The following is a 12693-nucleotide window of genomic DNA, read 5'->3' as shown; positions in this document are numbered from 1 at the left end:
ACAACAGCAACTCAGCCACGAAGTGGTAGGCCACGTAAAGTGACAGAGAGGGGTCAGCGGATGCTGAAGCGCATAGTGCAAAGAGGTCGCCGACTTTCTGCACAGTCAATTGCTACAGAGCTACAAACTTCATGTGACCTTCAGATTAGCCCAAGTACAGTACGCAGAGAGCTTCATGGAATGGGTTTCCATGGCCGAGCAGCTGCAGCCAAGCCACACATCACCAAGTGCAATGCAAAGCGTCGGATGCAATGGTGTAAAGCACGCCGCCACTGGCCTCTAGAGCAGTGGAGACGCGTTCTCTGGAGTGATGAATCACGCTTTTCCATCTGGCAATCTGATGGACGAGTCTGGGTTTGGAGGTTGCCAGGAGAACGGTACATTTCAGACTGCATTGTGCCGACTGTGAAATTTGGTGGAGGAGGAATTATGGTGTGGGGTTGTTTTTCAGGAGCTGGGCTTGGCCCCTTAGTTCCAGTGAAAGGAACTTTGAATGCTTCAGGATACCAAAACATTTTGGACAATTCCATGCTCCCAACCTTGTGGGAACAGTTTGGAGCGGGCCCCTTCCTCTTCCAACATGACTGTGCACCAGTGCACAAAGCAAGGTCCATAAAGACATGGATGACAGAGTCTGGTGTGGATGAACTTGACTGGCCTGCACAGAGTCCTGACCTGAACCCGATAGAACACCTTTGGGATGAATTAGAGCGGAGACTGAGAGCCAGGCCTTCTCGACCAACATCAGTGTGTGACCTCACCAATGCGCTTTTGGAAAAATGGTCAAAAATTCCTATAAACACTCTCCTCAACCTTGTGGACAGTCTTCCCAGAAGAGTTGAAGCTGTAATAGCTGCAAAAGGTGGACCGACATCATATTGAACTCTATGGGTTAGGAATGGGATGGCACTTCAGTTCATAGTATGAGTAAAGGCAGGTGAGCGAATACTTTTGGTAATATAGTGTATTATGTTTCATGTTTGAAAATCATACACACTATTTGGACAAATTTCCCCCTGGGGACAAATAAAGTATGATTGATTGATTGATTGACAAAAATATTGGGCCACACTAAAATCATGTTACCACTTTTATTCCATATTCATGCACATTCCATATTCCATTTTGAGCGTATTCTACATTCATATGCGTTTCTAGACCAGAAAAACAAGTTTGGAGTTCGGCCTTGAGTGCAGAATGTTCTTTCAGTTGAGATAGACTGCTTCTGCTGAGAAATTAATCTATGGAGTAACAACACAGAAGAACAAAGCTGAAACGTTTTTCTCCTCAGGTTTGAGTGTTCAAGTGATTGCTAATGCTAGATGGATTCAGATTATGCACTTTGACTTATACTTGAATCAATAGCTCTGTGTCCAGATCTGGTGCAATTAAACAAGAACTGCGAGCTTTGAGACTGGTGATGCTGCAGAGCAAGTTTGCACTAAACATGCAAAATACAGCTTCAGGAGGTGTTTGTGAATTAATGGGTGATTCATGTTTTACTTTTATCATTGCAAATGATGAAGACCATGGTAATCAGCAATTCAACAGTGCAATGCAAAAGTTGCAATGTGACTTGAAGTGACTGAATAAAACATTGTACGCTAGTTCAGACAGCAAAAACAGACAAAATTTTGCTATAGATTAACCTAACAATATTCTGTGTGGTAAGTTGAGGACCATAAAACAAAATGTTTTTCAAACAATTCTTAACAGAAAAGTTTCATGGCCACTGACTAAAGATGAGCTTCTAAGCAGGAAACTGTGTGCCATTCAAACACTTTCTTTTAAGCCAGTGATAATATTACATTTTAGTGTTCCATTTTATGAAATGGTTTTGCGACAATACGCGGCAAACTGCTGCCTTATCTCATGTGCTTTACCCTCAAAGGTGTTGCCTCTGTTATAAAGCTGTGACCCACTTTCATTGTTTAAGTGCAAAGGTCTCAAACATCCCATAATTTGTTTTGCTTCACCTCTAGGGGGTCACAAAGTGTATGTGTGTGTGTGTGTGTGTGTGTGTGTGACATTTTCAGGTCAGCTGACATGAATACATGTATTTAGATTGTGCCTACCCTGCAAAACATGTGATGTCATTGAGCAATGCTGCAAAAGGATTATATTATCATGATTTTCAGTCTCAGGGGGACAGGGAGGGGGGGTGAGGTGTGGAGGGTTATAGTAGTAGAGTGACAAAAATACTTTGCAAGACCCACTGCTGCTGTGAGAAAATAATACCGTCTGGAGACAGCACATGGAAACTCCCCATTCTTGCTGACCAACTACAGTAAAATGTCTTGTTACACTGTTATGTACTCAGTAACTCATGGTATGGAAACTGCGACCTCTAGCTTTCAAAAGTGGTACTTATTACTGTGAGCTCAGTGCTACTGAATTCACTGATGCATGCAGAAATTGAAATATTACCAATAAATATCTAATAAATCATAAATGCTGAAATACTGCTGAGAGGCCTAAAATATTAACACACAGCCATATTTCCCCTTTTTAACGCACATTTTCCCCACCAGCAATAGGAGCAAACACAGCCATTAGGGGTGTATCATAATCTTGCTTCAGGGAAGCACAAATCATGAAAAGGAAACAGATATTTTTACTACCCAAATGTTGCTCATTATAATTAGCATGTGAAGACAGAGAGCAGCAGTAGTTGAAGGTGCTAGACAGTGAAGAAAGAGAGCAAACGTAAGTATTGAGAACAAATGTTTTTCAAAGGTTTTGAATTATCGTAACCACTAGAGGTTCTTCATCATACAGTCATAACTGTGTGCAAAAAACCTTAAGGCTGATAGGGCCAGTATTTTCAAAGATTACAAGATGACACACGACCAATAGCGGTATGGGAATCATTGTTATCTTACTATCATCTTATTGTTCTCCTATGAGTGTAACTGATTCCCATAACACCTACAGCCCTAGCAGTGGGGTAGTCCCCATCTAGTGGTGATTATAGTATACTGTCCTCCCCACTGACCCCAGAAGGGGGGCCTTTTAGAAACTGGTCTGGATGGAGGCCCAGTGTTAAACATCTTGTGCGGAAGCCCAGGATTCCTGGCAATATGGTAAAAAGAAAGAAAGAAAGAAAGAAAGAAAGAAAAGACAAAAAAGAAAAAAAAGAAAAAAAATACTGACCCCCATGCACAACTTATATCACAACAGAAGCAAAAGTAAATAGGATTCAACAGGTAATGAAGGACATACACAGTACAAAACAGAGCATTGGATAAGTAATAAAATCGTGGATAGATAGATAGATAGATAGATAGATAGATAGATAGATAGATAGATAGATAGATAGATAGCACTCACATATGAACTACAAAATACAAAATATGTAGCCTACTATTTTGCAGCTGTGTAAACATAAAAGGCTATTAGGCGTAAAACAAATGCAAATAAATAGTGTAGCCATTATGAAAACACCAAAAGTAAGCTTATGCAAAATGCACAAAACGCAGAAAACAGGAAGCTACAGACAACAGAACTGTGAGATACACAAAAAAACAAAAGAAGCAGGGTGAGGAGCAGCTTCTTTCTTTCTCTCAGCGTGATTGATAATGTTCGCTCATCTAGACACTCGGGTTCACTCTGCTGGCAACACACGTTGTGCTGTGAGTGACAGGGCTGTCAAAGTCTATTGTCGCACCGGCTCCACTCGGACAGTCCCACGCGTTGTTTGACTGCATCTGCAAGTGACACGAGTTGTGCACAAGCTTAAGGGCGGCACGCGTGCTTGCAGTGCGCGTTCGCGTCGCGGGGGGAGAAGCGTGGGAGTGGTTTGTAGTTGAATATAGCATGACAGCTCTGCTCCCACCTGGCATTACTTACTCACTCGGACCACATTAACGGCCGCTGTGAGAAGCTGCAAACAAGTTACGCAAACCAGCAATTTGTCAAGCAAGCGTGTTTTATTTCTAGAGGATTTTCTACATTTAAGACACCATGGTAAGTTTCACTCATCCTTTCATATGCCATTTCTCATTTTTTCCCGCATATTGTTTCCCGCTCAGAAGCTTCACTCAATCATCTGTCATTCATGGTGATTAGGTATACGCCTGCATTGCACTGCATTTTCAGTGTAGTTACATTTTATATTTCAGTGAACCTATCTGAATGTGTTGCAGGCTTTCTCTAAAAATACTCGGCTAGATTAAAGGTGCAATGCAGCAACTTCAAGCTGCCCCATCCATGCCCCTGTAGTGGGACCTCGTACGCATCAAAAAATAGATCTTTCTCTGACTGGCATTGAAGTTAAGCTATATTTGGCTGGTGGCCTGAATGAGCAGGTGTTGAAGATTAACCTACATTTACACCACATCAGGGGAGAAAAGATGTCAGCTGCTATTATTCTGAGGAGATTTACCTGAAAAGTGGTTTGATGTGGGTTATAGGCCCTGTGTGGTTCTTACATTAATAGCCAAGTTTTTTTTTTTTGTTTGTTTGTTTGTTTGTTTTATAGCCAAGTTGGTTAAAACCCTCTTTTTGAACTTTTATTTAATACTTTTGAAATCCTTCACTGTACTGTAATCATTTGTCAAGTGATGATAGTACAGCAACCTGCTCTAGTGTGCAGTAATGTGCCAAAAACTAGTTTAGGTGTGTCTGATTTATGTCAATCAGTCAGTTGGTTTAGTTTGAGTCAAGAGCAGACATGCATTGCTGTTGGACAGGAATGACATGGTAGAGTTGTGAATTTACTGACACACAGGTATTTGCAGATAAAATAAAGGTAGATTTCTTAATGAGCTCATTAAGAAAATCAGTTGTTGTTGAGCTAGCTCAACAACAACTGGAAGAGGCTTTTATGAATGACTACTCAGAAAAGATGATCTATTCCAGGGTAAGACAGGACTAAACAAAATAACCCAGCTTCTTTGTTAGGTGAATGTCATGGATTAGGATTATGACCCGTGGAAGTGATTGCAGTACCTCTGAGAGGGTGACTAGAGATTTTAGAGGGGTGATTAGGGCCTTGAAAGTGGACTGTGGAGCCCCAGATTCATCAAAATATGTCTCATCAAACTATATTAATCTTATGTGTGGAGGCACCAGAAAAATTCTCTAAAACAGCCATGATTGAGTTGAGAAATTGTTTGTCATTCACAGATGGAACAAATGAGTGGGTTGTAGTTCAACAGGCCAACAGGCAGATCTCTCTCAGTGCCTGCATAAAAGAACCATTTATACTTTACACATTACTTGTATATTTAGTGTCATGTTTCAATGCTAGGAACTCCATCAAGATACACACCGTTTGTTTTGTGTCCACTGCACATAATATAAACACAGCTTGTTGGCACTGTCCCTGCAAAAAACAACAACAGCTGTTATAGGTGTGTACATGTTGAGTACACTATCATACTGCATACACGCCCTGATCAAACAGTCAGCACCTCTTAAATTAAGACCTATATTGCCACTGTGCCTAAGTGCTTTATCAGTTTAAGGTTTCATACTCATGCTAAAGTACATTGGGCTGTGTGACATGACCAGTGGGCCTAAAATCAGAGGTTATGCAGAATGACTTTAAGAATGAGACTGTCCCAGGATCACAAGTCAGATCTCATGACCATGTAAACATAAACCACTCTGAGATCAGCCCCCGGGTAAAGAGTTTTTTATCATGGGCCTATTGCACATAGTTCTCTAAATACTGGACAGTTAACGTCTGAACTGGAATCCATCCAATCATCTGTCATCACCTCGTCATTACAGTACATAATGTCTGTTTCTCTGAGGCAGAATGCACTGGGGTATTAAGGGCTGTGTGTCTCCATGTCTCATGATGTGAAAAAACTTTTAACAAATTGCTTTCTGTCTCTGGCAGGAAGTACAGTATTTTTACTCATTATAGTTTTAGTCACACACAAGACTGAAATCCCACATCCATGTGGTTGGAGCCTGCAGGCACACCCTGGCTCCCCTCATATGCAGGCACGCCCTTGCAGATTTTGGGGGCAGTGAGAGTTGTATCCTGCAGTTTCACAGTACTGCATCTTTGAGTTGAACCATAAAGTTTTAATAAATATACCACTGATGCCATCAGTGTTAAAATGATCAAGTATTGCAGGTTGTCTCAGAATAAGAAGCAAAACCATTTTCATGCTGCTGCACAAGCTATATATTTGTCAAATTCAACATGAAAGTCTGTGGACTTGGACGCAGCACTGTTTGCACTACACAATTAATGCGTTGAATATTCTGCTGTGTGGTGATTGCTAGTCACTGTTCACCCCTGCAGGTGGCAGGTTAGCATGAAGGACTCCCCCTAAAATAGCTACTGTAGAGAAGTCTTGCTGACCTCACATCCCTGGCAAATTTAGGCACACAGTATGCAGGGGTCACCTTTTCCATCGAGGAAAAAACAAGGAGAGGACAATGACATCAGGTGGTCTGAGCACCAAACTGTTAAAATCATAGTGTATGCATTGTCTATCACTGCCTGATTCTCACATCTAATGATGGCTTTTTCTAGAAGCAACTACTGGCTCTGAACTACTGCACATAGAGGCTCTCGATCCCAGCTCCTGCTATATTTTCCTCCGGTCCCTCTCCCATTCTCCCTTACCTCTCTCTGACTCACCAGCACCTTCCCTTGTCCATCAAGTGTCGAGAGAGTAAAAATAACTCCCTGACGTGAACTGAGGCGTAAATAGGGGTGAGGGGTCTAGAATTTGTCAGCCTCGTTGTACCCAGGGGGATTAAGATTTAGAAACATAGTTTAAGTTATTTCAATATATGATCCAAATTTCTTGTCCCTTGCCCTTGGCCCATGTTTATGTGAAACAAAATGTTTTATGTGCAATTTAGTTCTCCAGCAGACTCAGGCCAGTGGCTGGTTTTGGCCTGTGACCCATAATTTAAGAAACATTTGTATAAGGAATGCAGTCACGCCTTAACATATTGCTAGTACATACTGTGAAACCCACAGAAGCTACTGACAGATTGTGAGACAGCCTGTACACAGGATGCTATCTCTCTTGTTGTCAAGATATAATGTCCTAGACAGAGAACTTGAGTATAGGCAGAAAACCACTGCAAGATCCTCTTCACCCCCACATTAAATATAAGCATTTACTTATCCAAACACTTTAGTCAGTTTCCTAACAATGCAGCAGTAAAACTCCGGCCGTAGGCCTGCAGATGAATGGATGCAGACAACTTCTCTCTGATTTGTATTTGAGCTGAAAGGTGTTGATGGTTGAAAACCTATTTGAGCTGTAACAGCTGATGCTGCGAGGCACCAGTGGGACAGGAACTGTCCTAGTTGTCTGTTCTCTTGGACACACACACACACACACACACACACACACACACACACACACACACATACATACACACATACACACTCACATTAAGGACTGCAGACCTAAGCTACAGTAGCGGTGACCTTGTTTTGGTATGCAGAGTGGCTGAGTCTTTCAGGTTTCTCCTGCTGCATATCTCTGCATTATACTGAAATAATAGGTCCCTCTAATATGGCCTCTGCATAAGGTGTGCATATGTAAAAGGGGGAAAAAAAAGAAAAAAAATTAAAAGTTTTTTCTTTTCTGGAATTCATTTTTCAAAGCAGTGTTTTGCAGGTTTTATATATATATACATTACTAAACACATTCTAAAGAACATTCAGTGCTGGCATAGTCACTAAAGGTCACAAACAGGCCATAGCAAGACTGGACTCACTGAGACAAATTAATAGACACAATTGTTTCTGAACGCTTGCGTGTACTATTATATTCAGTGCCATGTTTTAATTTTTTAATGATGAGCACAGGTTTTATGAACAGGTAGATCTGTTCAGGTTTACACATGAGTATAACCGCAGCAAACAAAACAACAAAGACAAGTGCCCTATGGAAACTGAAGCACTGTGACAATGTTACACTGCCACCATCTCTCTAAACCCGTCTATTCAATTATCTTTTTTAGGGCCTTTCACTCATGTCCTCACCCAAATATTTCCTTTCTTGTAATTGGTTTTCATTTTGTAAAATATTCTTACAACATTGAGCTTTCAAAAACCTGAATCTTCCAGTCCCCCAGGCCTGTTATGCATTTATTTTTTTGTTTCTTTGTTTGTAACCTTACCATATGATCATAATAAGTACAGCCTTCTTTCAAAAGTTGTCAAACTTGAAAAAATGTTGTGTTAAGTGCCAGGGAACACCACTGTTAGTGCACATAACTGGTAATCTTTATAGTTTGAAATGCACTTCTCCCTCTGGACTCCCCCTCCATTTTAGTTTTTGTAGTCTGTTTTCATACCACACTGTCACATGAGAACTGATGACAGCTGCTGCAAATTTTTCTCTCTCCCCATCTTTCTAAGGCTCTGCTTCCACCTAGTGGTAGGGATGTTAAATTATATAAATTATGCTTTTGGGTGCCATTATGCCACTGAAGCCAGAATGTATAAATTTCTAATTCGTCAGTGAATCCATTTTGAGGAGGTTTTGCCATTTGTTCACCAGCCTGGAAAGCAAAATCCAACACAAACAAAAGCCAACACTAGAATGTTGTCATTAATGTGGTAATTCAATACTTTCGCCTTGGTGCTATTCTTTTGCATTTCTATTACTTCTCCCATTTCCTCTCTCCTTTAGCTCCCTTTGACCTTTTGACATACATCCTTTTCTTCACATCCCCTCTCTTCATTAAATTTTATCCCTCCTCTCTTCTAGCGTGAATGTATCTCCGTCCATGTGGGCCAGGCTGGCGTCCAGATGGGTAATACCTGCTGGGAACTGTACTGTCTGGAGCACGGCATTCAGCCGGATGGCCAGATGCCCTGCCACACGCCTGTGGGAGGCCACGATGACTCCTTCACCACCTTCTTCAGTGAGACTGGAGCTGGGAAGTATGTCCCAAGAGCAATCTTCGTTGACCTGGAGCCCACTGTCATTGGTCAGTAGTTGTACCCTATAAGTGGAGCTTGTAGTGTTTGTAGGTCTCATCAGAAATCAGTTGAAGGAGGTGATGCTATCTTCCTCAGTGGCACAGAATATCCACACAGAATATATCACAGTTATCCTCTTTTGTCAAATGAAGCAGCCCACCAGTCAATAGCTTAAAGACTTTAGAATAGATTTCACACTTTAAACTATTTTGAGGTGAAAAGTTTGTATTGTACCCTTTTCAGGAAATTAGATTCTTGATCCTTGTTATAAGAAACTAAGAACTGTTATAAGAAAGTCCTTGATTTGGATATGCACCAGAATACTTTTGAAGAATTATGCTGGGTTTTGCATGAATTTGACTAGCCCTGATAACTAGCATGATAACTGTTTAAGGCTTGTTTTAGGCCTACTGTTGATGAAATTTGTTTCATTTTGTGCTTAATTGTAGATTTATTGATTATTTTACACAATAAAGCTAAAACACAGGAAAGCAAATAGCACATGGTAAATACAGTAATGTATTTGGAAACAGGAGGCAAGATGTATGACTGAATACAGTCAAATGACTTTCCTCAACCTTTTGTCTTTCAATTTCCTAGATGAGGTGCGTACAGGAACTTACCGCCAGCTCTTCCATCCTGAACAGCTGATCTCAGGGAAGGAGGATGCAGCCAACAACTATGCCCGTGGACACTACACCATTGGCAAAGAGATCATTGACTCTGTCCTCGACAGAATCCGCAAACTGGTGAGATAGCTTACTAGGGCTGGTAATGTTCCAAGGTTTACCAATATAATATCTTCACAATACTCCAATATTGTTCTACTTTTGTTTGTAACATGATCGTATTGTGACTGAACACTGTCATTTGTCACCTTTTTACTTTTGTGTCATAATCAATAGACATTAGTGAAACAAAATTTGGATTTTGGTTTGGAGTCACATAAAACAACACCATGCTTTTGCTTTCTACATAGTGTTTTTTGACAGTTTTTGTATCTCTGTATTCATAGGCTGACCAGTGCACTGGTCTCCAAGGATTCCTGGTCTTCCACTCCTTCGGTGGTGGCACTGGCTCTGGTTTCACATCTCTGCTGATGGAGAGACTCTCTGTCGACTTTGGCAAGAAGTCCAAGCTGGAGTTTGCCATCTACCCAGCTCCCCAGGTATCCACAGCTGTAGTGGAGCCCTACAACTCCATCCTGACCACCCACACCACCCTGGAGCACTCTGACTGTGCCTTCATGGTGGACAACGAGGCCATCTATGACATCTGCCGCAGGAACCTTGACATTGAGCGTCCGTCCTACACCAACCTCAACAGGCTCATCAGCCAGATTGTCTCCTCTATCACTGCCTCACTTCGCTTTGATGGAGCCCTGAATGTTGATCTGACAGAGTTCCAGACCAACTTGGTGCCATACCCCCGTATCCACTTCCCTCTGGCCACCTATGCCCCGGTCATCTCTGCTGAGAAAGCCTATCATGAGCAGCTGTCAGTGGCTGAGATCACCAATGCCTGTTTTGAACCAGCAAACCAGATGGTGAAGTGTGATCCTCGTCATGGTAAATACATGGCCTGCTGTCTGCTGTACCGTGGTGACGTGGTGCCCAAAGACGTCAATGTGGCTATTGCTGCCATCAAGACCAAGCGCACCATCCAGTTTGTGGACTGGTGCCCCACAGGCTTCAAGGTGGGCATCAACTACCAGCCTCCTACGGTGGTTCCTGGAGGAGACCTGGCCAAGGTGCAGAGGGCTGTGTGCATGCTGAGCAACACCACAGCCATCGCTGAGGCCTGGGCCCGTCTGGACCACAAGTTTGACCTCATGTATGCCAAGAGGGCCTTTGTCCACTGGTATGTAGGGGAGGGCATGGAGGAAGGAGAGTTCTCTGAGGCCAGGGAAGACATGGCTGCCCTGGAGAAGGATTATGAAGAAGTGGGCATCGACTCATTTGAGGAGGATGAGGAAGGAGAAGAATATTAGATATGCTGAGCATTCATTTGGAAAATTTTGATTTGTTTCATAGCAAAGTGTTTCAGTTGTTAGCTCCACATTAAGAAAAACTGTCTTTTTCATTATATTTTTAAATTTCATCTGAAAGGAGAGGCTTGTAACTGATGACTGAAATCTTATTTTTGACAGTACTGTCATTTGTGTCCTTACCTAACTAATTTCCGTTTTTATCAAAAAGCTGAAACATTTTTTTTTTTTAAATGTTGAGCCCCTCTGTGTTGTTGCTAAATAAAAAAAAACTCAAATTTATCACATTCTCTAGGTTCTTTATTTATGTCTCACAACCTGAAGCTTTTTTCTCTGTTTCCCAATCTCTCTATGTCTACTATAGCAATTTGACTTTTAATTTCTTCTGTATTGCATATGTCATGCTCACAAGTGGCAGGTATGTCATGAATCAAGATCAGTATATTTGTATGGTAACACTTGACACCTGCCCAGCTCCAGTCTTACTAGTCTTTCAATTTGCATACAGTATTCAGCAAGTGCCATCACAGTTGGATCACCCTTGAGTAAACATCTTTACTACTATGATTTTTGAATGTTAAACTGCTCGGCAAGTGCAGTTGCTGTGTAGTTTTACAGCATATCCACTAGGGGTCAGTGAAAACTAGTTTATGGAGCCAGAAATTACTAACTCCTCAGAAGGACACCAGATTTCTGAGATTATTACCAAGTGAAGAAATTCTCAGTTCAAAAATCCATTGACTATCATTCAACTGACAAAGTAGTGTATTAAACTCTTAAGATCTAGTTCACTGAAAGCTGTTTCAGAGATGATATCTAGTCAAGGGGGAAGAGAAAATACTGAGAAATTATTAGTCAATTGCAAGTCTTAGTATCATGAGATAAAAGAAAGAGAAATCAGCAAGCTCCTTCACTTTTTCTTTCACTGAGTTGGAAGAACAAATCAAAAGCAAAGGACCAGCATTTAAATATGACTGCTGGCTGGACATCATTGCCTATCATAGTGTAAAACCTCAAGATCCTGTACAAATGTGTCAGCGGAAGGAGACGCTGTCTGCATTTTGCCCTGTAAAATCACCCAGGAGGACAAAATAAACCAAAAAACATCAAAGGAGGCTGCCATCTTTATGCACCTGGAGCTTCACCAAAGCTTGTTCTAGTTCCCAGATTTACTGCCATCTAAAGTCAATAAGATCAAAGTTCAGTGTGAACTTATGAATCTTTAAATTCAATATGCAGATACCCTCCCATCTCTCTCTCCCTCTCTCTCTCTCACACTCTCTCTCTCTCTCCCTCTCCCTCGCTCTCTCGTTTGATTTAATGTAGCACATTATCAAGACCAAATCTTTTTAAGTGACCTGTTCTCCTCATGAGGAAGTGGACCACGAGCCAATTGTCATATCCTTGCCTTATTGTCGCAATTTAATTAACACTATTGTCTGCTTCTTGGAAATAATTCCCCAGGGACACATGACAACAAAAACAGTTTCTCCGCATATACTCATCTAAGCCACTCTGATGCCATTTGTAGTCAGTGACAAACATCCGGTATATTGGTTTTGTCAGCACTTGGCATGGCAGTGATTGCTATCACCCAGCTCTACAGGAGTGACAGAATGAGCTGGTACCACAGCTGTGGCGTAAATCCAAATTTGTCCTTTTTTGTATTTTCATTTATGCTTTTTTTTTTTAGCAACATTGTAAAGTCTAAAGAGGTTTACGCAGGTTCTGGTGCTATTTTTCTCACTTGGCAACTAAACATTTGTAGCTTTCCAATGTAGAAAAAAGT

General features: G+C 41.4%; 1 protein-coding gene across 1 annotated transcript; it reads left to right on the top strand.

Moving 5' to 3' along the window:
• Positions 1–3803: 3803 nt before the first annotated feature.
• On the top strand, positions 3804–11180 carry LOC115379779 (tubulin alpha chain-like). Its single transcript, XM_030080680.1, has 4 exons — positions 3804–3966; positions 8703–8925; positions 9518–9666; positions 9933–11180. Exons 1-4 carry the CDS (start codon positions 3964–3966, stop codon positions 10905–10907), a joined length of 1350 nt encoding a protein of 449 aa, XP_029936540.1. The 5' UTR covers positions 3804–3963; the 3' UTR covers positions 10908–11180.
• The last annotated feature ends 1513 nt before the right edge of the window (positions 11181–12693 follow it).

This window comes from Myripristis murdjan, chromosome 21, assembly GCF_902150065.1.
Source record: "Myripristis murdjan chromosome 21, fMyrMur1.1, whole genome shotgun sequence".
Lineage (NCBI taxonomy): Eukaryota > Metazoa > Chordata > Actinopteri > Holocentriformes > Holocentridae > Myripristis > Myripristis murdjan.
Note: the sequence above shows the minus strand (reverse complement) of the source record. Positions and strands in the feature narration are given on the sequence as shown.

Excerpts from the sequence above, each read along its gene's own strand:
- LOC115379779 (XM_030080680.1), top strand. Across the intron at positions 8,926-9,517 it reads CCTGGAGCCCACTGTCATTG|ATGAGGTGCGTACAGGAACT; the intron begins GTCAGTAGTTGT and ends TCAATTTCCTAG. Across the intron at positions 9,667-9,932 it reads TCGACAGAATCCGCAAACTG|GCTGACCAGTGCACTGGTCT; the intron begins GTGAGATAGCTT and ends CTGTATTCATAG.